This window comes from Scyliorhinus torazame, chromosome 3, assembly GCF_047496885.1.
Source record: "Scyliorhinus torazame isolate Kashiwa2021f chromosome 3, sScyTor2.1, whole genome shotgun sequence".
Lineage (NCBI taxonomy): Eukaryota > Metazoa > Chordata > Chondrichthyes > Carcharhiniformes > Scyliorhinidae > Scyliorhinus > Scyliorhinus torazame.
The window spans coordinates 164,367,014-164,392,169 of NC_092709.1; the positions used below are offsets into that span (position 1 = coordinate 164,367,014).

General features: G+C 50.5%; 1 protein-coding gene across 5 annotated transcripts in view; it reads right to left on the minus strand.

Moving 5' to 3' along the window:
* ppargc1a (peroxisome proliferator-activated receptor gamma, coactivator 1 alpha) overlaps positions 1-25,156 on the minus strand; it is a 1,145,293-nt gene that overhangs the window by 116,654 nt on the left and 1,003,483 nt on the right. For all 5 annotated transcript variants that reach the window (XM_072496491.1, XM_072496492.1, XM_072496496.1 and 2 more), the window contains 3 exons: positions 18,973-19,167; positions 15,670-15,792; positions 4,235-4,448 (listed from right to left, as the gene is read on the minus strand). In XM_072496491.1, coding sequence (XP_072352592.1) covers positions 4,235-4,448; positions 15,670-15,792; positions 18,973-19,167 — 532 coding nt within the window. The remainder of the gene's footprint in view (positions 1-4,234; positions 4,449-15,669; positions 15,793-18,972; positions 19,168-25,156) is intronic.

Sequence of the window (25,156 nt, forward strand, 5' to 3'; positions counted from 1 at the left end):
CAACCAGGATCTGCAGGTTCGCGACCATGGAGCACAGAGAGTGGACTACTTCCGTCTGGGATTGCTCCACAACGTGCTGTGACTATGCCACCACATTCTGGGTCTGTGCCACATCAGCCAGTGACTGCACCATCTCCCTCAGGGATGGAGCCTACTCCCTTTGCGTCTGTGCCACATCAGCCTATGCCTAGGCAATTCCGCCAACGATCTCAGCCATGACCGGCTGTGACGGCCAGGAGCACCGCTGCAATGTCCAGGTGGCTTTGGCACATGGCTGCCTGCGAGAGAGCAACCCTGTCCTAGGCCTCAGCTGCTGCCCGCACAGGTTGCCCAAGGCTTTGTACATGCTGATCCATAGCCGAAACCATTGCCCCCAAGACCTCCATCGAGGACGCCACACGTGCGATGGTGGCTTGGGTGGCACGCATGACCGGCACCATCCCCTGCTCCTGCATGTGGTTGGACTCCTCCACCTGCGCCTGCAGGTGCTGGATGCTCGCCGACAGCCCCTCATTTAGTCCCTTGCTCTGCGCCTGCATCTACACGATCGATGGAACTGTCCGTTCCAGAAGCCCGAGACCTGCCTGGACAGCAGCTGGTCCCTGGGGACGGCCTGCCCTCCGACGGTCCTCTCCCTCAGAAGTTCCTGCCTCCACCTGCTGTACTGGAGCATTTGCGTGGTGAGCACCAGATAGTGTCCCAGGAGCCTCTTCACTAAAGTGCCCAACCACTGTGAGCATCTCCAGGATGGTGGAGGGTTGGAGACAGCTGTGACAGGAAGTCAGTGTCATTATCAGACTTGAGCTCTTGGGTTTCCTGGGTCTGGGGTAAATGGCTCCCCTCCGTGTCAGCATCATCTTCATCGCTGCTCGGCACCCAGGCTGTTTCTGGCTGTGGCTGGGTGCAGGGGACACCAGGTCCTGCAAAACACCAGAGCAGGATCCATACCAAGCTGTGATACAACCAGAAAGAATGTATTCTATGGTGCATCTGTAAAGGTTGGTGAGAGTCATAGCTGACATGCAAGATTAGACTGGGATCCGGAGTGGGGTTGGTGGGGGGGAGGGGTGGAGCAGGGGTGCGGGGTTGGTGTGATGGTGGCGTGGGAATGAGGGTGGTGTGGGAATGAGGGTGCTGTGGGAATGAGGGTGCTGTGGGGGTGAGGGTGGTGTTAGTGTGGTATGGGGGTGAGCGTGATTTGCGTGTGAGGGTGTGTTGGGGGGGTGTATCACAGGGAACCGCAACTCAACGGGGTCTCACTTTTTCGTCTGAGGCTGATCTCCACCCCAACGACTGCCCTTGCCAAGGGCACGCCGACCACATCCAAGGCACTCTGCTCTGCCGCGGTGAGGGGCCACAGGTCCGGCGTTCCCCGACCAGTCTTCTCCTGTTCTTGGTGGTTATGGGCAGCCTTCTCCTCGGGTGGGAGGGGGTACAGAAAACGCACAGTGTTAGACAGTCCGATGCATGCGGCCCAGGGGGTGGGTAGCTGGTGACCTCAGTGGCTAGGTCACCTGGCCATGGCAGCCAATATGGGTGCCGGTATGTGGTGCAGGGTGGGGGCTCGGCCAACCTCCTGGTGCGGGGGGTGTGGTTGGTGCCAGGGACACAGTGCTGCCTACTCAGCCTGGCTGCCCTCAGGAGGTCATGCAGTTTCTTATGGCACTGCCGGATGGTGTTACTCGTGGTGCTGCCGGCCACTGCCACCTGCGCCCAGGCCCAGCGAATGCGGCAGCTGGCAGCGTCCTTCCCTCGCCGGGGTACAGGGTCGCCCGCCTCTGATCCACAGCGTCCAGCAGATTTTCAAACCCGGCGTCCGTGAATCTTGGGGCCTTTCTCCTCGCTGCCATCTAGTTGGCTGTGATGGTGTGTGGGGAGTGAAGTGTGTTTATGCGACTGCAGCTTGTAACCCTCCTGAGTGTCAATTGTAAATTCAGCGAATCCGGCACCGTTTCTCATTGGAAGCGACTGTGTTCCATGTGGCGCCGGTGCTAGCTCCTCAATGGTCGCTGAATCGGTCCAGGTGCGACGGCAGTTTGCTGTTGTAAAAGTTCATGAATCCTGCCCTGGCGTTAACACTTAGTCTCGGCTATGGAGAAATCCACCGAAAATGTTTTGGCCTCAACTACTTTATCATAGATTATCATAGAATTTATCATAGAATTTACAGTGCAGAAGGAGGCCATTCGGCCCATCGAGTCTGCACCGGCTCTTGGAAAGAGCACCCTACCCAAGGTCAACACCTCCACCCTATCCCCATAACCCAGTAACCCCACCCAACACTAAGGGCAATTTTGGACACTAAGGGCAATTTATCATGGCCAATCCATCTAACATGCACATCTTTGGACAGTGGGAGGAAACCGGAGCACCCGGAGGAAACCCACGCACACACGGGGAGGATGTGCAGACTCCGCACAGACAGTGACCCAAGCCGGAATCGAACCTGGGACCCTGGAGCTGTGAAGCAATTGTGCTATCCACAATGCTACCGTGCTGCCATTATGCGATAATGAATTCCAGAGGATCACCAGTCTCTGGGTGAAGAAATTTCTTCTCATCTCTGACCTAAATGGTCCACCTCATATTCTCAGACTGTGACCGCTGGTTCCGGACATACCCACCATCTGGAACATCTTCTCTGTATCTACCGCTCCTGTTAGAATTTTATAGGTTTCAGTGAGATCCCCCCTAATTCTTCTGAACTCCAGCGAATACAATCCTAACCGATTCAATCTCTCCTCATATGTCAGTCCTGCCATCCCAGGATGGTAAACCTTCACTGCACTCCTTCTAAATAAGGAGACCAAAACTGCACACAATATTCCAGGTGTGGCTTCACCAAGGCCCTGTACAATTGCAGGAAGACATGCATGCTCCTGTACTCGAATCCTCTCGCAATGAAGGCCAGCATACTATTTGCCTTTTTTACCGACTGTTGTACCTGCGTGCTTACCTTCAGTGACTGGTGTACGAGGACACCCAGGCCTTGTTGCACATTCGCTCTCCTAATTTATGGCCATTCAGATAATAGCCTGCCTTCTCATTTTTGCTACCAAAGTGGATAATCTCGCATTTATCCAAATTATACTGCATCTGCCATTCATTTGCCCACTCACTTAACTTGCCCAAATCACACTGAAGGATCTTCATCCTCCTCACAACTCACTCTCCCACCCAACTTGGTGCCATCTGCAAATTTGGAGATAGTACATGTTCCCTCATCTAAATCATGAATATATATTGTGAATAGCTGGGGTCCGAGCACAGATCCCTGTGGTACCCCACCAGTCACTGTCTGCCAATTTAGAAAAAGACCTGTTAATTCCTACTCTTTTTTTAATAAATTTAAAGTACCCAATTATTTTTTTCCAATTAAGGGGCTGAGATTGCAGCTGTATCTTCCGTATTAGAGTAGCCAATCCACCTTTCCTGCACATCTTTAGGTTGTGGGGGTGAGACCCACACAGACACGGGGAGAATATGCAAACTCCACATGGACAGTGACCCAGGGCCGGGATCAAACCCGGGCCCTCGGCGTGTGAGGCAGCAGTACTAACCACTGTGCCACCCTAAAATTCTTACTGTTTCCTGTCTGTCAAAACATTTTCTATCCATCTAAATACACTACCCCTAATCCCATGCACTTTAATTTTACATGCTAATCACTTATGCAAGACTTTGTCAAAAGCCTTCTTAAAGTCCAAATATACCACATCCACTGGCTCCCCTTCATGAACTCTACTAGTTACATCCTCAAAGAATTCCAGTAGATTTGTCAAGCATGGTTTTTCCTTCATAAATCCATGCTGAGTCTGACCAATTCTGCCACTGTTTTCTTAGCTATAAAATCTTTGATAATGGATTCTAGAATTTTCCGCACTACTGGCGTCAGGCTCACCTACTGGTCTATAACATGGAATAGAGTCTAATGATGAATATCAAGTCTCATTTCACCAGGCATTAGTTTGACTCATCTTTGGAGAAATTAAAGAAATACATGTGTAAAAGACATAAATACTGAGTTTGGGTTACAAATAGGTACTTTTGTTACATACACAGGTTACACTGTTGTACAAGGAAGTACAGAGCAATGTGGCTAAACTCCCATAAAAGTGAATTGTAGAGCAGACTGAAGGGGCCGAGTGGCCTACTCCTATGTTATGAACCCAAGAAGGTACCTGTGAAAGTACATTGAACTTGTAATAGTGATATGTCACAGTCTCATTCTTACCTTGAAGGTTATGTGATTGTTGAGATTGCAGCTGTATCTTCCTTTTGGAGATGCTTTTGACTCTGCTGCTAATTTTGTGGTCATTTATTTTGGACTGTGGAGGGTCATCACTGGCAGTCAGATATTTGAGCAATTCTGTGCATGGGCGATGGTGGGTCTGTGATTTCTGCTTCTGGCAAATATTTCTTGTCTTGATATTTGAAGTTGACTCCACCTTATAAAGACACAAGAAAATAACAAAATTATTAAAAATGTTAATGTAAGTTATTCAATATACCAACTATTTTCACTTGAAAAATAAAGTATGTATTATTGCACTACTTTCAAGATTAAGCAGTTGTTCATGTGGTTTTTGTTTTGTACATTTCTGTGGATTATAAAATGCAGCAGGTGCAAGTGATTATAATAAGGGCAGATGTCATATTAAATTATTACCAGTTGCTGTTGAGATCACAGGAAGACTTGAAGAAAGCAGTTAAATGTTAAAGCAGTCTCATGTTAAATTTTTTCTGTTCAAGGATGGGAATGAACCAAAAGACCGATCCAATGTTTTTACACATCAACATCATGCACAAGTGACAGGACAGTTTCCTTGGACATAATTGTGTTGTGTATTGCCAACTCAATCAAAAAAGTTTGCCAAGAACGTTTTTGATGAAGGTAGTGACATTGAAAAAATAAATAGTATATCTAATAACATTTGATGTGCAGACATTGATAAATTCAGAGAACAATAATATTGAAATTGATGGAAACTGAGTTTTCCAGTAGTACCTGCTACCACAGCGATGGAAAATCCAGCCCTATATTTTTAGATTTATCAGTTTCTAATAGGTTTACAAACGGTTAAGAATGTAGCATCAATACAGTATCAATGTGCACGGTAGCACACAATGGTTAGCACTGTTGTTCCACAGCTCCAGTCTCCCAGGTTCGATTCCCGGCTGGGGTCACTCTGCAGAGTCTGCACATTCTCCCCATGTCTGCGTGGGTTTACTCCGGGTGCTCCGGTTTCCTCCCACAGTCCAAAGATGTGCAGGTTAGGTGGTTAGGTGGATTGGCCATGATAAATTGTCCTTAGTGTCCAAAAAGGTTAGGTGGAGTTACTGCGTTACAGGGTGAGAGTGGACGTGTGGCCTTAAGTAGGGTGCTCTTTCCAAGGGCTGGTGCAGAGCTGATGGGCCGAATGGCCTCCTTTTGCACTGTAAATTTTAGGATTCTATGATGATTCTAATACAATTGTAGTCTTTAGCATAATATTTGTATTCTTGAATCGCTACAGTCAGTGTGGTGAATGTAATTCTACAGTGCTGTTAAATAGGAAGTTCCAAGATGTTTATCCAGCAACCATGAAGGAACAGCGAGTTATTTCCAAGACAGATGGCCTGTGACTTAGAGGGGTACTTTAAGGTGATACATATGCTGCCCTTCTTGGTTGCATGTTTGGGAGGTACTTTTGGTGAAGCCTTGGTGAATTAGTGAAGTGCATCTTATAGACAGTATACACTGTCGTCATGAGGCACTGATGGCGGAGGTTGCACATGATTAAGATGCTGGATAGGATGCAATCAAGTGGCCTGCTCTTTCCTAGATTATGTCGGACTTCTTAACTGTTTTGGATTTGCATTCATCAAGGCACGTGGTGAGTATTCCATCATGCTCCTGTCTTGTGCATTGTTGCTGGTGGACAGGCTTGGGAGTCAGGAGGTGAGTCACTCACTACAGAATACTCAGCCTCTTTCATGCTCTTGCAACCACAATGTTTATGTGGCTATTCCAGTTAAGCTTTTTGGCGATGGTAACCACAAGATGTTGCTGTTGGGGCCTCAACAATGGTAACACCATTGAAAGTCAAAGAGAGGTGTTCAATTCCCCGCTCATTGGGGTTAGTCATTTCATGGAATGAATGTTGCTTGCCCCTTAGCGGTCCAGGCACTAATATCGTCTAGGTCTTGCTGCATGCAGACACAAACTGCTTCGTTGTCTGAAGAGCTATATGAATTTTCAGGAGTCAGTGGCGTACAGAAAATGCTACGAGACTAATAATCTAGAGATCTGGATTAGCGCTCTGGAGATATCAGTTCAAATCCCACTAAGACTGCTGGTGGAATTTAAATTCAAAGAATTAACTTAAAAACTGGCATTTACAAAAACCTAGGGTGCAATTCTCTTGCCACGTTGTGCTCATTGCAAGAGCACAACACGGCCGGCGAATCCCAGCAGAGTCCTCCAGCAGGCCTCCCAGCAGCGTCCGCGCCTCGCAGGATTTATCCAAGTCTCGTGAGATGTCGGAGCCGGAACTCTGCCCAAGAGAGGTAGGACCTCCTGGACATAGGTCTTAAACCTACTTAAGATCTACCTGCCCGATATCCACCTGCCTCCCTCGATTCTCCAACCACCCCAGGGAGGCTGCAGCTGGGTGCTGTTCAGCACTGGTCCACAAAAACATGGACCAAGCAGAACGGCACCCGACAGGTCTCCCGGGCCAACGGAGACCCTTGGGTGGTCAGGGTAAGTGCAGGGTGGCCCCCTGGCCTCCACTGGAATGTGCCCCCCTGGCCCGCCTGGAATGTGGGCACTGTGACACTGCCCACCCTGGCACTACCAAGGTGTCAAGTTGGCACTGCCAAGTTGGCAGGAGTACTGTCCGGGTGCCAGGGTGCCAGTGCAGGGATGGTCAAGTGCCACTGTCAAGGGTCAGGGCTCGAGGGGCACCATGCCTATGAAAGGAGAGTGGAGGGAGGGTTTGAAGGGTGGGGGTGTGGGACAGGCAAGTAGGGGCCTCCGGGAGGTTGGGAAGTTGAGGGGTGGGGTCCCGGAAGGGAGCGGGTGCTGTAAGGGGGCTTGCGGGGGGCCTGAAGAGGGGGGCCCCTAGAGACCCCATAGTGGGATGTCCTCACTTGGGGGAGTGTGGGGGTAGTGTCCATGTCTGTGGGGGGTGACATTGCTCAAGGATGGGGGATAAGTTCACTTCGAGGTCGGGGCATCCTTTCAAAATGGCAGCCCGATTACTGAGTTCAGCTCCCCAGTGTTTAAAAAAAAATCTGAGGGCGCAATATTCGCAAAATGGAACAAAGTCCCCGAGTGAGCGTGTTTAGCTGCGTATTCCCCGGCACTGGCAGTGCCAAGAAACACATGGCTATTCAATGCAACTGTCTTTGAATAAGGGGCCTGAATGTGGAACGCACGGCCGAGGTCGCACATAGCCCGTTTTTTACAATCGGGAGCTCTGCTAGCCGGAACTTCCCATTGTAGCAAGAGATCGGGACGTCATTTTTAAATGGTGTCCTGATCTCTGAAGCCCAGAAAAGAATCCCTGACCTCCCCCTCAGCCCAAACGCAACATGGGAGGGTACCCTGGCTCCCCCACACCCCCAACACCCATGGCAGGCAACCTCACCCGATCGCATGCACAATGCCAGCTTGGCACTGCCGACCTGGTACGGTGCCAGCCTGGCACTGTCAGGGTACCTAGGTGGCAACAGCAGTGCCAGGGCAGCACCCTGCCCAAAGGGCATGCAGCTGGGGGCCTCCGATCCCCTTAGAGACCCCCACAAATGCTGTTCCACCTGGGCCCCGTTTGTGGGGACCAGTACCAAATGGCACTTGTCCGAGGTCCCCAAAGCCTCAGGTACCTCGGGAATCTGCATATTAGAGTAAGACTTACTGCCTCGTTCTAATATGCAGATTTGCTAAAAGGTAGTCCCGCCCATGGTGGGCGGGATTCCTCTTGCAATGTATCGCAAGATTGCATTGAATCTCGGGAGGCGTTGCGAGCTGGGTAGATGCCGGAAGTGGGATCTCCTGGCTTTCACCGACCACGCTGCGTTGCGGTTAGCTGCTTTTCCGGCGCAGCGTGGCCAGAGGATCGTGCCCTAAAGAGGCGATTCTCTGGCCTCGTTAAGCTCTTGCTCGTGCGAAACGAGGCCGGTGAATAGTGGGACAGGCCAAAAATGAGAACCGCGCCAGGCGCCGAATAGTTTGTGACGCAACTGGCCCGCTCCCATAGGCGAAATTGGGATCTTGTCGTAGAGTGGCGAGAAACCAATTATCACCATTTAAACCCAATTTCCATATAATTAACGGGAACCACCCCATTTCCAACGGCCTCCTGTCATTTAGTGGCCTCCCCAGCAAGTGGTCACGCTGGCGCCGATTAGTACTCCTTTTGAAAAACCTGAACCTGGCGGAAGAGCTTCTGTGGGGAGCCGAGGAGGTGAGTAGCCATCTTTGCTCACCACCACCATCTGCAAAGGTGAGCAAAGCGTGCTGGGATTGCCGCCCCTGCGCTTGGTGGGGGACCCTCAACTGGGGGTGGGGGAACCACCGAAGGGATGGGCCACCATTGGAGGGTGGAAGGGGCACTGTGGGGGACAACTGAGGGGGCAACCGCTCGTGGCACCACCATGCCAGCGCCTGGATCATGTTTATCCATTCTGGGGTCACCCCTTGTTCCTGCCCATCTGCCATAACGACTACCCATAACCCCCACAGAACTGCTAAGGCCACTGGTCATTAGGCTGAAGGCTATCGCTAATAGGGAACTGTCAATCGTGGTTAAGTGAGCATTTCAGACATCCCAAGTGGGTTCCCTTGGATAGGCAGGACATGTAGCATGTGGGAGTCATTTCCTAGCATATCAATCACACCTTGATGCCTGGACACTGTGCCTGAACACTGCGAGGGCCAACACCACACACACGCAGCAGCCAACATCTGAACATCCAGGGGATGGGACACAGCTCTGGGGACATGTCCATGGCCAGATGGTGGGTGCCACGGGGATAGGAATGTGACTGGAGATCTAAGGGTTCAGAGGTCGGCCCGCATTGCGGAAGGAAATGACAGAGGCATCATACTGGTTGTGCACAAGTGTGTTTCATGTATAATACAAGTCACCACTCTCCCCATGGTGCCGCCCCCAACCCTCACCCCACCCCCACCTCCCCACACCCCACCTATCCCCCCCTTCCTCAATTTCCTCAGTGATCCTCAACGTGCCTAGTCCGCCCAGCTCTACCGCTACATCTAGGTGTCTCCCCAGGATGCACAACTGAGGTGGAGGCAGCCAGCTGCTTACCTCATCCCGTGGCCTTCGATATCCCTGGTGGGCGTCCGCTAGGGGCTCTGAGGCCAGAGGGCCCCGGCTCAATTGACGGCGGCACACACATTGTTCACTGTGGTGGGAATGGGGGGGGTGAAGTGAAGGATGGGCGGTGGGGTTAAAGGGGGAGGGGGATGGAGGGAGAGTTGGGGATCACATAGGGAGTTGGATGCTCCCTTGGGGGGATTTGGGGGGGGGGGGGTGTTGGTGTCTACTCACTTATGCTGCCCAGTGGAGGTCATTGACCTTGTTTTGACACTGGAGATCATTCCTCCTGGTCACACAGTCCTCCTGGTCACACTTCCCGAGTTTACAGCTGCCGCCACTTCGTCCCAGGCAGCACTGGCTGCCCTATGACGCACCCTCCGTGACACTCGGAGGAACAGGACATCCCTCCTGGCCTCCACTGCGTCTCGGTGTCAGCATCCCTGAATCATGGGGCTAGTCTCCTCAGCACCATTGTTGCGAGCTGGCTGGGGTTGGCTGTGCAAGTGCTGATTAAATGCTGCTCGACCTTGTTAGTGGGGGGGGCTGGTGAGCATGGTCCCGGCAAAATCAGCTGGTGAGCCTTCATTTGCGGCTAGAAGCCGTGAGGCCTCGTTTAGTGGACCAATTAACAATGAATAGCGTTTCCGGCCTCGCTGGGCCGAGCGCCAGGAAGTCCACGGTGTCATGATATTCAAATAAACATCATGGTGCAAACACACATACACACTGATTGGACAGATCAACGGACCAATCAATATACACGCAACATCACAGCCAATCACAAGCAAGAGCAGACACACTATAAAACGGGGAACACGACACTTCCGATTCATTCCAGCAGGAGACAGCTCAGGGCACAGAGCTCACAGCAAGCCACTCAGACATTCACCATGTGCTGAGTGCCTCTCCAAGATAGTGTTAGGGCTGGGTCCACAGGTTAGAGGGTAATGAACGAACCACAGCAACCAGTTTACAAATGTTAATAATTGTTAGTAATAAAACTGAGTTGTACCTTCCGCAACCGTGTTGGTTCGTCTGTGTAGCAGAGCACTCAACACGACATAGTACCAGGATTGGAACCCAGTACCTGTGAGACTTACTTACGCATCCTCAGGAATCCGCCATCCTGCGCCATGGCACCATCAGCCTGCCGCAGCCGCTCCAAATCGCTGGAAACCTCGTCGTTAACTGAAAGTTGTTCAACCAGCGCTTTCAGTTCTTCCTAGAAGCCACAGAAAGGGAGAATGCTTCGGACACCAGGAAAATCACCATCCTCCTCTCCACGGCAGGGCAACAGGCCATCCACATCTACAACTCCCTGGTGTTCGCGGAAGGTGAGGACAAGACAAAGTACAAGACGGTCCTTCTCAAACTCGAGCAACACTTCAGCGTCGAGGTAAATAAGAGTTTCGAGAGGTACCTCTTCCAGCAGCGCCTGCAGGGTAAGGATGAGCCTTTTCATTCTTTCCTTACACACCTCCGTATCCTTGCGCAGCCCTGCGGTTACGATTCCATGATTCGGGACCAGATAGTTTTTGGGGGTCACCTCGGACACCCTACGCCAGCAGCTCCTCAAGATAAAAAGTCTCACCCTAGCCACCGCCATCGAAGCCTGCGTCCTCCATGACAACGCGACCAGCCGCTACTCCCAATTCCAAGCGGCCGAATCGGCAAGGCAGGGGTCCTACGAGGCCGAGCGGGTCCAGTCCATCGAGTTCCTCCCGGCCCGCGGCCCGGATGAGGGTGGCCATTTCGCGCTCTCCCGCGCTTGTACGCGCCAAAAGAGACGTCAAAGCAGGGGGACGTGACGCGCAGGCGTGCTCTACACAGGGCCAAACTGCGCATGCGCGATAGTGCAACGAACGCCATGACGTCACGACGTGCAGCAACTGTGGATCCGCACATTTAAAGCGGCAATGTCCAGCAAAGAACCGACAATGCCTCCGCTGAAGGTGGCACACGACACTCGGGCAACTGACCTTCCTGCCTTGGCGCCTGGAGACAACGTCCGCATCCACCTACCAGAGGGTGGCTGGTCGGCAACTACCGAAGTTCTCCGATGCGTGGTCCCTGCTCGTTCCTGGTTCGCATGCCTGATGGCTCCATTCGCCGGCACAATCGCCGGGCTCTTCGCCTGCTTCTGCGCTCGCTACGTGATCATACGCCAGTGCCACGCCCTCCTGTTGTTCCTGATGTCGAATTCGTGGAGCTTCCTGCCACCATGCCCATTCCTCTGTCGCCTGTGGCCAGGCCTATTCCTCAGCCGGTGGTTCCTGACCCACCCTTGAGGCGGTCAACCCGAATTCGTCGCCCACCTACTAGGCTGGACTTATGAGCCTGTTTGAACATTGGACTCACTAAAAGTTTTATGCCACTATGTTAATAAGTTTCTCTTTTGTCGTTACAGGAGTTCGTTTTGATGCTTGATGTTTACACTTGTTTTGTTGATGGTTCAACCTCGTTGCTATGTTGCACCTGACACCTTCCTATGTATATAGTTTAGCCTCATGTACATGGTGTAGATATTGCACACACACACATTCAGCTGCACTCAGTACACATCTATATTTATTACCACATAGGCACATATTTTTGTAAAAAAGGGGGATGTCATGATATTCAGATAAACATCATGGTGCAAACACACATACACACTGATGTACAGATCAACAGACCAATCAATACACATGCAACATCACAGCCAATCACAAGCAAGAGCAGACACACTATAAAACGGGGAACACGACACTTCCGATTCATTCCATCAGGAGACAGCTCAGGGCACAGAGCTCACAGCAAGCCACTCAGACATTCACCATGTGCTGAGTGCCTCTCCAAGATAGTGTTAAGGCTGGGCCCACAGGTTAGAGGGTAATGAACGAACCACAGCAACCAGTTTACAAATGTTAATAATTGTTAGTAATAAAACTGAGTTGTACCTTCCGCAACCGTGTTGGTTCGTCTGCGTAGCAGAGCACCCAACACGACACACGGCAATTCCCATTTGCTATCACACTGAGAATGTTTTCTGGAGAATTGCGCCCCAAGTGTGGGATAAACTGGTGAGAAACTCCCAAGAGTGCAAGAAGTGTCACTGAATAGCATTGGGGAACTCAACTACCCCAAAAACCCACCACAAATTAACTTTGAAATTTTGGGGGGAGATCGCGCCCCTAATCTCTAGATTGTCATAAAAACCCATTTGATTCACTAAGAGAGGAAATTTGTTATCCTTACCCATTCTGGCCGATATGAGACTCCAAATCCATAGCATCATGACTATGGTTCATTAAGGTCTTTTAGCGAGGAAATCTGCAGTCCTTCCTTGGTCTGGCCTACATATGACTGCAGACCCACAGCAATGTGGTTGACTCTTAACTGTTCCCTCAAGGGCAATTAGGGATGGGCAATAAATGCTGGCACCGCCTGCGACGCCCTTGTCCCACAAACGAATAAAGAAGAATTCTGAACTGACCTTTGAAATTTTCCACTTAGTTATATCAGACCATTGTGAAGGCGGCTTAACAACAGCTTCTCAAGGGCAGTTAGGGATGGTAATAAATGTTGGCTTTGCCAACAACACTCACATCCCGTAAATTAATTGAAGACAAAAGAATGCAACTGAACACTGACAATCATCAGTAAAAAATCCCATCTGACATCATGATTGGGTGAATGTCGTTGATAATTACAGCTGAAGATAATTGGCCTGAGGCACTTCCCTGAGGAGCAGCTGCAGCGATATCCTGGGATTGAGCTGATTGACCTTCAACAACTACAACCATTTTCCTTTGTGGTAAGTGTGACTCCAGGCAGTGGAGTTTTCCTCAGATTTTAATTGAATTTTATTTTACTAGGGTTCCTTGATGCCACTCGTCACATGTGTCCATGATGTCAAGGGTAGTCACTTTCACCTCTGGAATTTCATCAAGTCTTTGGCCAAGGCTAAAGAAAAGTCTGGAAGCAAATAGTCCTGATGGAGCCCAAACTGAGAATCACAGAATTGTTACAGCAAGGAAGTAGGCGATTCAGACCATCGTGTCTTTGCCAGCTCTCCAAATGGGTAATTCACCTTGTGCCATTCTCCCACCTTCGCCCTGTAACCTCTAAGGAGGGAATCAATGGCAAAGTATTGTTGTTTGTTCTTTCATGAGATGAGGGCATCGCTAGCTAGGCCAGCATTTATTTCCCATCCCTAAATGCCCACTAGTGGTGAACTGCCTTCTTGAACTACTGCAGTCCATGGAGTGCAGGTAAACACATACTGTTGTTGAGGATGGATTTCCAGGATTTTGACCTGGTGACAATGAAGAAACCGCAATATATTTCCAAGTCAGGATGGTGAGTAGCTTGGAAGCAAACTTGTATGTGCTGTTCGTCCCCATGTGTCTACTGTCCTTCTGCATGGTAGCATTCGTGAGTTTAGAAGAAGCCTTGATGAGTTCCTGCAATGCAACTTCTATGAATACAAATGTTTGTTTTTTGTAAGGGATTAAGTATAAAGAGAAATCAGATGTATTAGATGGGCTTTTGTAAGAGTGTTTTTTTAATGTAGTAACTATTTCTGTAGTTGACACTTAATAATTTAATTAATAATCTTAATTGTCACAAGTAGGCTTACAGTAACACTGTTATGAAGTTACTGTGAAAATCCCCTAATCGCCACATTCTGGCACCTGTACGGGTACATAGAGGGCGAATTCAGAATGTCCAAATTACCTAACAGCACGGGCGGCATTCTCCCGCAATTGGCGGGGCGGCCCATACTGGCGCCAAGAGCGATGCGAACCACTCCGGCATCGGGCCGCCTGGAAGTTGCAGAATCCTCCGCACTTCCAGGGCCTAGGCCGGCGCTGGATAGGTTGGCGCCGCGCCAACCGGTGCCAAGGGCCGCCACCAGCCGCCGCGAGCCGGTGCATGCGCAGGACTGCCAGCGTGTTCTGGCGCATGCGCAGAACCGCCGGCGTATTTCCTGCGCATGCGCAGGGGGTTTCTCCTCCGCGCTGGACATGGCGGAGCCTTACAGGCACAGGCCCGCCCGCAGATTGGTGGGCCCCGATCGTGGGCCAGGCCACCATGCCCCCCACCCCCCCCCCCCCCGGGGCCGAAAACGGGCAGCCGCTCAGCCCATCGGGGCCCGGAGAATTGCCGGAGGCTGCTGCCAGTGGCCCCCGATCGGTACGATCCCCGCCCCCGCCCGAAAACCGGCGCCGGAGAATTCGGCAGCCGGCGTCGGAGCGGCGGGGCGGGATTCACGCCGCACCCCAACGATTCTCCGACCTGGCGGGGGGTCGGAGAATCCCGCCCCAAGTCTTTCGGGACTTGTGGGAGGAAACCGGAGCACCCGGAGGAAACTCACGCAGACACGGGGAGAACGTGCAGACTCCACACAGACAGTGACCCAAGTCGGGAATCGAACTGGGGACCCTGGTGCTGTGAAGCAACAGTGCTAATCACTATGCTACTGTACCACCCTGGTATGAATTAGCACTAAGTTGACATAATGGCTATAATGGCTAATGGCAGCACAGTAGCACAAGTGGATAACACTGTGGCTTCACAGCGCCAGGGTCCAGGTTCGATTCCCTGCTGGGTCACTGTCTGTGCGGAGTCTGCATGTTCTCCCCGTGTCTGCGTGAGTTTCCTCCGGGTGCTCCGGTTTCCTCCCACATTCCAAAGACGTGCAGGTTAGGTGGATTGGCCATGATAAATTGCCCTTAGTGACCAAAAAAGGTTACGGGGATAGGGTGGAAGTGAGGACTTAAGTGAGACGGTGCAGACTCGATGGGCCGAATGAACTCCTTCTGCACTGTATGTTCTATGTAATGGCCACAGGGATGAGTGGGAGGCACAGGTTGGCATGAGCTACCATGAATGGCAGTGACGGGGTGAAGGGCCTAATGGTTAACAACACAGCTGGGATGGAGTCCCAGACTGCGTTTTAACCACCCTCTCTTGGCACTGTGGCGGCAACTGATCTGCATCCGGGCTGGTTGGCCCAGCACAGACCCCACTCTCATCTCTGAACAAATGTCCTTCCATTCTGGACACTTTTTCCTGTGGCAGGTTTGGTGATCTGGGAAATGTCCTGATGCTGGAAGTGAAAATCCAGACTTGAATGTCTATATCAAGCAAGTTGATGTCCAACATTGCTACAAATCTACATGTTCATGCTGGTTCATTATTTTGCGTACATTTACAATAAAACCAAAGTTAATAATCAGGCAAGATTTTCAGTCATTCCAGAATACCAAGTTCACTAGTTTGAACTCTCATTCTATATGGCATAAAATATTATTTTTTTCCTTGCACATAGATTTCTGATCACAGCACTGAAGCGTACCTTGACAACAGCAGAGCTTGGTGTAATCCTGTTATTATTGGTCACGCGGATGTGTGTGCTGCCTCCATGGCATTCATTGTAGAAAAACTGTGAATTAGCAGGAGCCAGCAAGAGCTTCTTCAACTGGAAAAATACAACCAAAATGGGGGGAAATTTAATGAAGCATGAAATAACAGAATCTACTTGTAAACAGCTTCTTATTGAATCATGTGTCATTCAAACTAGTCCAATTTTCAGTTACCACAGTCTGTTGTTGTTTTTAATAATTTAAAAAATGCTTGATAGTAAACTATAGTTAAGAAAAACATACTCACTTACATGCACATATTTCAAAGCTATTAGTGTTATTGCACCCAAGTGACCACAGAATGTAATGTTACAATTAGAAGATTTGCAAGATTGTTTTGGGACTGTGTCGTTAACTTAAGGTAAAGTGACGGGGATCATGTGACCTGTTCTGACATTTGCCTGACAGCAAGCATCAGTGGTTTGATTGTTAAAGATTAAAGGGGGGCAAGACTGTTTTATTGGGAAAAAGGTTCCAAGGTGTTTACACTTGGAGACATTGACAGCAGCATGTGTGCTATCTGTGGATTGACTGTGGGTCTCCAAAGACCCAGAAAAGTATTGAGAATATCATGTTACAAACACTTTTACTTTAAATTGCCCATTTACTTTTCAAGAATAGCTAATCAACTTTTCTATCTGAATACAACTGCCATGTGATTTACCTTGCTATGGAGATGGGGTTTGAATGGGGAAGGGTCTAAAGCATTGGTGAAAACTCACAGACAACATTAGTCTGCCAACATAAGGTAAGGGAGAGTAACTGCAGGCCAAAAGTCTCTGGTTCACCATGGAGCAATGGGGATGGGAGATAGCACTTGAATTAAAAAGATCAAATTCATGAGGAATTAAAAATAGGCTGGAAGATTCAATTAATTTGCACGAGTGGAAGAATCTCCAGGGGGAAAAAACCTCACTGTTAAGGCAGATATGAGATTAAAATTTGAGGCAGAGAAAGGAAAAGAACAGATGTAAACCCTCAAGATCTAAGAATCATCATGGCCTAGTTTGGAACATAGAGCATATAATCCCTATCTTGCAGAAGGAGGCCATTTGGCCCATCAAGAATTGTGAGAATTGGCTGTCTACCTAACGGGCAGTGTAAAGTGTATGTGTGAACTGTGTTTTCTGTTGCTCTAAAAGGAAAAAGAAAATGTTTTATTTTGTAGTTTAAAATATAAGTAGCCTACAATGATAGTATTTAGTCAAAAGTGCTTTTAGTCTTTTATTACCATGTTAAACAGTGGTTAGAACTGCTGCCTCAAAGCGCCAGGAATCCAGATTAGGTGACTTTGGAGTTTGCACGTTCTTCCCATGCCTGCATAGGTTTCCTCCGGGTGCTCCAATTTCCACCCACATCCAAAGATGTGCAGGTTAGGTGGGATTGGCCATGTCAAATTGCCCCTTAGTGTTATGATCAATATGTGGGGTTATGAGGATGGGGTTGGGTCTAGGTGAGGTGCTCTTTGGAGGGCCGGTGCAGGCATTGTAGGAATTCTATAGATTCTATTCTGTAGATACAGTAACAATCTTCAAATGTGAAGTCTTCTATCATACTATCAGTTGTTATCTGGAAGTTCAAATTTATTTTTAAAAGTTAATCTTACAGAGATTTTAACAACAATCTGGCTGGATTCTCCACGCATCGGGAACTCTGCTACTGGTGGCGGGCAGCGGAGAATCCCGCATCGGGGAGCAAATAGATTTGGCGCCCTTCCGGTCCTCCGTTGGTGTTGCGATTGAGGTTCGGCCCCACACTGGTGGGATCGTGCACATGGGTGATTAAGACTAATTTTCATCCTATTAACAGGCTGGACATAATATTTTCCAGGCCCAAGTGTTTCTCCGGTCCTCTGGTTCGGGAATCACATGGGAGGGATTTGGTGCAGGCCTTGACAAAAGTGGCCCTGACGTTGTGCACCTTGTGGTCAGCCAAGAGAGTTGCCTCCAAAGTCCATCGGATGGCCACCCTTCCCCAACAATGCAAGACCTTCTCACCCCACCCCAACAAACCTACCCCCACCAGAGACCTCCTAATTAAAGAGACCCCCCCCCCCATGAGACCCTTCCCTGGAAGCCCCCCAGAAGAGAGATGCCTGCCTGGAAACTAAGAGAAAGCACTTAATTCTCTTTGATGTGGTCCAGGAACTGTCAATCATAGCTTGACGTTTGTAAACATTGTGGTCCCCAGCTGACTACTTCAAAGTCTCTCAAGTATGAAGGGAGATAAATGATTTTTTTTCACTGCCGCTGTCTGAACAGCTCTCTAGCTTCCAGGCAGGGGTCTCTCTTCTGGGAGCTCCAGGCCGGGATCTCTCTTCTGGGAACTCCAGGCAGTGGTCTCTCTTCTGAGGGGCTTCCAGACAGGGGTCCTTCCTATGGGGGGGTAAGGGGGGGGGGTCTCTGGTGGTGGTTTCTCTTATGAAGTGTCTCTGCTGAGGATTTCTCTAATGGGAAGTCTCTTGTAGGGGGTCTCTTTAATTTGGGGTATCCGGTGTGGGTTTCTTTAATTAGGGGGTCTCTGGTGGGGGCGAAGGGTGGGGGGAGGGCAGTGAGGGGGCTGTCAGGTCACCCCTGTACTGTGTGGGCGGGGGGAAGGTGACACAGAAAATCCTGGGGGGGGGTGCTGAATTGCACTGTGGGAGAAATGCTGAATTGCATTGTGGGGTGGAGCCCAGCTGCCAGACCTCACTCTGATGACGGCCCGTGACATGATTCCCCAGGGAATCCCTCACAATCCGTATCATGCATAAATTGGCATGGCAAAGAATTGGGACTTGGTTCCTGATATGCGCACCCAGCATGAGCATAAATCAGGTGCGATTCAACTCCGGCGGGAGAACATGGGGTAGGATTCTCCGTCCCTCCGCACACGTTTTCTGGTGTGGCGCACCCCCACTGGCAGCGAGATCCTCCATCCCAGTAGCCGGTCAATGGGGTTTCCCACTGTGGGCATCCCCATGCGTCAGGAAATCCACGGGCGTGAGTGCGCTGTCGGTGTAGCGGAGGATCACGCCGACGGAGAATCTAACTAATAGTCTCCCAAATGGAGAATCCCAGCCTCTGTTCTTAAAATGCAGTACACACCTTCCCTCAATGTTAACGTTTTGGAGGCATGTGATACTTTTCCTTATGGCCCTTAATTGAAAAATCCAAACTTATTTTAACTACATCATACCCATGCAGTGGGTAGCCAGAGACTCATCCAATTCTTGTTAACAGTAGGAAGGTTCTTACTAGAGATGGCTCTTCAGCCTCCGGAGTTGGAGGAGTGCCATCAGGCATTGAGGGAGGGCTAGGATCATTGGCATTGGTTACATCCCCATCTGTCAGTGCATCAAATGAAGGCAGTCCATCCTCATCTATTGGGATGCTGTCCAGTGTCTCCGTTAAAGCAGCCAACAAGTTAGCCTCATTTTCTTCATCCATCTTCTGCCAAAAAAGAAAGGATCCTTTAATAGTTTATCACATGGCTCACTACAGGTGCACCACCTTCTAGGAAAAGTGCATTTTGCTCAGAAAACAATTTGCATCTCAAATGTTTGGCCAATGACACCACTGCAGTGCAATATTTTAAACTCTTAGATTTACTTTTCTTGAACGTATGCAACTGGAATATATATTTCAACTATCTTAGCTGATACGTTTTAGCTGGCTCAGTGTATTAATGCACTCATGCATTGCAGCAGACGGTGATTTTCACCTCCTGTTGTCCCAAGTGGGAGATGCTTGGCTCAGGAACTATTAAATATGACACAAAGATAAAATTACTGTGGATGCTGGAATCTGAAGCAAAAACAGAAAATATAGGACCATCTCAGCAGGTCTGACAGCATCTGTGGAGAGAGAAGGGAGCTAACGTTTCGAGTCTGGCTGACGCTTTGACAGCTTTGTCAGCTTTGATTAACCATCTTTCAAAGTAACCATTTATTTAACATTTTCATCACATCCTTGTTTTCAAGTGCAGTAATTCGACAAAGATAATATTCATTTTTAATATAGGGCAGGGTTCTCTGGCCTCCCAGCCGCATGTTTCTCGGCAGCAGAAGGTAGCGTGCCATTCGTTGGCAGAGGGATTCCCTGTTCCCAGGGCTGTCAATCGGACGAAAGAATCCTGTCGCCAGCAAACCCCCAGAGACTTCTGGACCTAATAAAGTCAGTGAGGTCCTCCTTTAAGAAGAATAATCTTAGGGCAGCACGGTGGCGCAGTGGTTAGTGCTGCTGCCTCACGGCGCCGAGGTCCCAGGTTCGATCCCGGCTCTGGGTCACTGTCCGTGTGGAGTTTGCACATTCTCCCCGTGTTTGCGTGGATTTCGCCCCCACAACCCAAAGGTGTGCAGGGTAGGTGAATTGGCCACGCTAAATTGCCCCTTAACTGAAAAAAATGAATTTGGTACTCTCAATTTAAAAAAATAATAATCATCATCTTTATTATTGTCACAAGTAGGCTTACACTGCAATGAAGTTACTATGAAAAGCCCCTATTTGCCACACTCCAGCGCCTGTTCGGGTACACTGAGGGAGAATTCAGAATGTCCAATTCACCTAACAAGCACATCTTCCGGGGCTTGTGGGAGGAAACCGGAGCACCCGGAGGAAACCCACGCAGACATAGGAAGAACGTGCAGACTCCGCATGGACAGTGACTCAAGCCGGGAATCGAACTGGGGACCCTGGTGCTGTGAAGCAACAGTGCTAATCACTGTGCTACCGTGCATATACAGATCAGAGTCCGATGACATCTTTGGACCCTGACAACAATTTAAACCATGACCCGAGCATGTGTCTTTCCTGTCTGGTTAAGTTGGAAGACGGTCAGAGGCAGAAGAGGCTGTTTGAGCTAAGTATTTTATGTTCCTCTGTGGAGCGAGGTAGGGCAGAATGTTCCTCCAAGGGAGTCAAGGCAAGTTTAAACCACCCATGCTGTTTAATTCCTGATTTGTCTATCTTGGAATGCCTGTCTACAGGCAATAACCATTTCCAACAAGAGAGAATCTAACCATTTCCCCTTGACATTTAAAAGAATACCATTGCTGAATTTTCCCCCACCTCTACCAACATCCTGGAGGTTACCATTGGTAAGAAAGTGAACTGGACCACAGCCATGTAAATATTGTAGCTCCAAGAGCAGGTCAGAGACTTGGAACTCTGCAGCGGGTAACTCACCTCTTGACTCACCAGAGCCTGTTCACCATCTAACAAATCAGGATGTGATGGAATGCGCTCTACTTGCCTGGTGAGTATAATACTTAGCAGCACTCAAGAGACTTGACACTATCCAAGGCAAAGCAGCCCACTTGGTCAGAACCCCAATCATCACCTCAAACATTCTACTGACACAGTAGGTGGAATTCCCCTATCTGGGTTGAGGTGGGAAGGTAGAGTGTTTCCTGTTGCGGAAGCCGACATGAAGCCACGCAATATTTTCCAGCCCCGACCTCATTATTTATGCGACCAGATGTTTGCGGCTTTGTCTTGTGGTGGGGGAGGCCTGATGATGCATAGTCCACGATCATATCCAAACGCCATATTGAACAGGTTTCCAACATCACTGACCCACTATCGAAGAAAGAAGATGGACCTACGTTCCAAACTCTGGAGGCAACCCCAGGAACTGATCAGATGAGTCCTGACATCTGCATGCCACATTGTTCCAGGCGTGTTTTGAACTGGCGTGTTTTCCCACTGGTGTCATGGAGAATCGGGCTTGGTTGCAAGATTCCAACAAGGCCTTCAACTGCATCCCACCCGCCTCCAGCGAGTTTCCTAAACTACAATGATGGTCACCAGCAGAAGATGCTGTGGGAAATTCACTCCTGTGTGAAACCGAGACCTGGATGCCGTGGAGGAGATGCGGGCCCCTTGTACCCTGAAGTTGGAAGGAGGATGCACCCCCTCTGACGGTCAACAGGCCTGGGCGCAGGGGGCAAACGTCGTGAACTCCATGGGCAACACCGCCAGGACTGGACAGCAGTGCCGTAAAAAATTGCATAACCTCCTCAGGGCAACAAGGGTGAGTAGGCCCTTGGTCATTTTTTAGGAAAATTCTGCCCAATATCTCACTTCTTTCATTGTTGCTCGGTAAAAATCCTGACACTCCCTTCCTGACAACACTGAGAGTGTAGCTACACCAGCTGAACTGCAGTAGTGCAGGAAGGTAGCTCACCACTACCTTCCCAAGGAAAATTAGGGATGGACATAAAATGTTGGTCTTTCTGGTGCACTCTCATCCCAAGATGGAATACATAAAAAATAATAATTTGAAGACTGGTTGTTATTTTATGTTCACTTTCTACCTAGAATGGGGACGGGGAATTGGTAGCCAACCATGTGGTAAATATGCGATGGCCTCATTCTGACATAGTGGGGATAGGAATTCAATAACTGAAATCCATTGTCAGTTTGAAATACCGTGGGTGGGATTCTCTGTTTCTCAGACTATGTTGATGCCGGAGCAAAATTCGTGGAGTTGCACAATAGCAAAGCTGGCACCGCACATGGACCAATTCAGCTACTGTTAAGGGGCTAGCACCGGTGCCACATGAACATAATCGATTCCAATGAGAAATGGTGCGGCATTCGGCGGATTCGCGATTCACACTCAGGAGGCTGACAAGCTGCAGCCGCATATACGCACTTCACTCCCCACACACACACCATCTGAGCCAACAAGATGGCAACAAGACGTGCGGCCCCATGATTCATGGATGCCAAGCTTGAGACTCCCCTGGACGTGGTGGAGGAGAGGCGGATGATCCTGTACCCTGCCCAGGAAGGAGGCTGTCAGCATCCATTTGCCTGGGTGCAGGTGGCAGAGGCGATGAGAGCCGTCCACCGACCAGCAGTGCCAAACAAAATACACAACCTCCTCAGGGTAGCCAGGGTGAGTCGGCAGCACTGTGCCCCTTGCACCAACCCGCATCCTACCCACCCATAACCGCCTCTCCCCAACCTGGAGGCGGCAATAACCCCCATCCTGCACAACATGCCGGCACCCATACCGGCCGCCATGGCAGGGTGCCCTGGCCACAGAGGCCACGAGCTACCCATCCCCTGGGCTACATGCATTGGACCCTCTAACATTGCCGTTTTCTGTTTGCTTCCAACCCCCCCCCCTTCCCCCCCACCAAGGAGAAGGCGTCCCCCAACAGCAGGGAGACTAGAAGCAGACCGCCATGGCAGAGCAGAGGGCCCTGGACTTCATCAGCAGCCTGGAGTAAAGGGACGTCGCATGGGTGGAGTTCGGCCGTGGGTGAGAAAGTGAGACCCTACTCAGTTGCAGTTCCCCATGACATGTGTGTCAACCCCCACCCAAGACCACCCTCCACCACCTTCACCCCTCACCTCCACCCTCACCCTCAACTCCACCCTCACCAGGACCCCGGTTTAATCATGCGTCTTGTCTTGTGTCTTGCAGGACTTCCTGTAGATGGGGCCAGGCCCATCTGTTGGCCCCTGCTCCCAGCCAGTGCCACAGCTGGAGCCCCTTCTGAAAGCCGAGCACTGATGCTGAGAGCAGTTCAAATGCCAGTTCCCCAACTGAGACGCAAGGCACCCAGGAGGTCGAGTCTGAGGTTGACACTGACTTCCTGTCACATCTGTCTCCAAACCCCTCCATCTGGTGGGCAGCAGGCAGAACAGGGTGACACCAGGACACCTGGAATGCTAGAGAAATAGCCGGGCCCATCGAGGCCTGGGTGCCCCAGAAGACGGCTGCCAATGGGCCCCAGTTCGCAGGCGGAAATCACAGCAGGCCGCCTTCACTCCTGCTGTACCCGTCTGGGGATCTACCAGGACGTAGCATTAGGGCCCGTAAGGCCAGAAAGTTATACACTGGTTAACTTGTCACGGGTGCAGGGCACAGTTTAGTTGTAGAGGATAGGCACAAATCTGTATATATGTTGTCACATTAAACACCTGTTTACACTGCTACAACCTGCTATGTCAGAGAGGTGTGAGGGGTAGGCTGGTCTGGACTGGTCAGAGAGGGGGGGGTAATGGGCGACATTGTGGGTTGCCTGGGCACCCCACCCTTCCCCTACCCCACCCTGACCATCCCCACCACTGTCACCCCATGGATTCGATGGGACCGTATGATGGAATGGCCAGCCCGCATACAGCGATTATCCAGGTGGACGGTGGAAAGTGCTACCGTGGGCAGGTGTCAGACATTGTCAAACGATGTGGCGCACCAGAGCTCATTGCAGAGCGAGTTGTCATCATCCTCTATCCCATAAACCAGACCCGGTGTTACTGCCAACCCAGGGCCCACACCCTGTAGTGCAGCAGGTATGTCACAGAGGGGGGTTACAGGCAAGGGAGTGGCCGGGGGGGGGATTTGTGTGGGAGTGGTATGCGGTGCCTGTGCCCCTGGGCAGACCCCCTAGCCAAGTTGGTGAACCTGGAGACGATCAGAGCGTCCCATGTGCATTGGCTCTGGCGAACACATCATGTGGCCTCCCTTGCCTGCCTGGGCACCATGTCCTGCCCATCCTCCTGCTTCCTCATCGGATGAAACCTGTCGTTCCTCCTCCTCCTCCAGCACATCCCCCCTCTGCTGCGCGATGTAGTGGAGGATGCAGCAGGCCGTCACAATGTGGGCGACCCTCTCAACAACATACTGGAAGGTCCTTCCGGAGCAGTCCAGGCACCTGAACCGCATCTTCAGGAGGCTGAAGGACCACCCGATCACGCTCCTGGTTGCTGTATGGGCGCCGTTGTAGCAGGTCTCACCCTCAGTTTGTGGCCTCCGGAGAGGTGTCATCAGCCACGACCTCATTGGATAACTCCTGTCATCCAGGAGCCAAACCCCCAGCCGTCGTTGGGGGGGCATCTCGAACATGTCAGGAATCATCAAGTCTTCCAGGATGAAGCCACATGTACACTGCCCGGTTATTGGGTGCAGACGTATATGATGCACATCTGATGGTCACATATCAGCTGCATGTTCATCGAGTGGAACCCCTTTCGGTTGGTGTACAGCGGCCTGTCATCTGCAGGCGCTCATAGGGGGACATGCATCCCCTGGACCCAGGGCATCCCATCGATGACAGTAAACCCTGCTGCTTGGGCATCCTGATGGGCTCGGTTCACATTGAAGTGGAATTATTGATCCCCTTGGGCATGTAGGGCCTACGTGACAGCACGGGTGATGCACCGAGGTCTGTGAGGTCCCAGACAGGTCCTCACTCGGTGCCTGGAAAGACTCGATGGCGTAAACGTTCAGGGCAACCGTAACCTTGACGACGACTGGGAGCAGACATCCTCCCCATACCCCCACGGTGCCAGGTGTGCCATCATCTCGCAGATATGTTACACTGTCTCCCTGCTCTGTTGGAATCTTCGACGACATGCCCGGTCTGGCAGTCCTTGAATGCCAGGCGCTGCTGGTATATAGAAGCCTACTGCAAAGCCTCCTTGG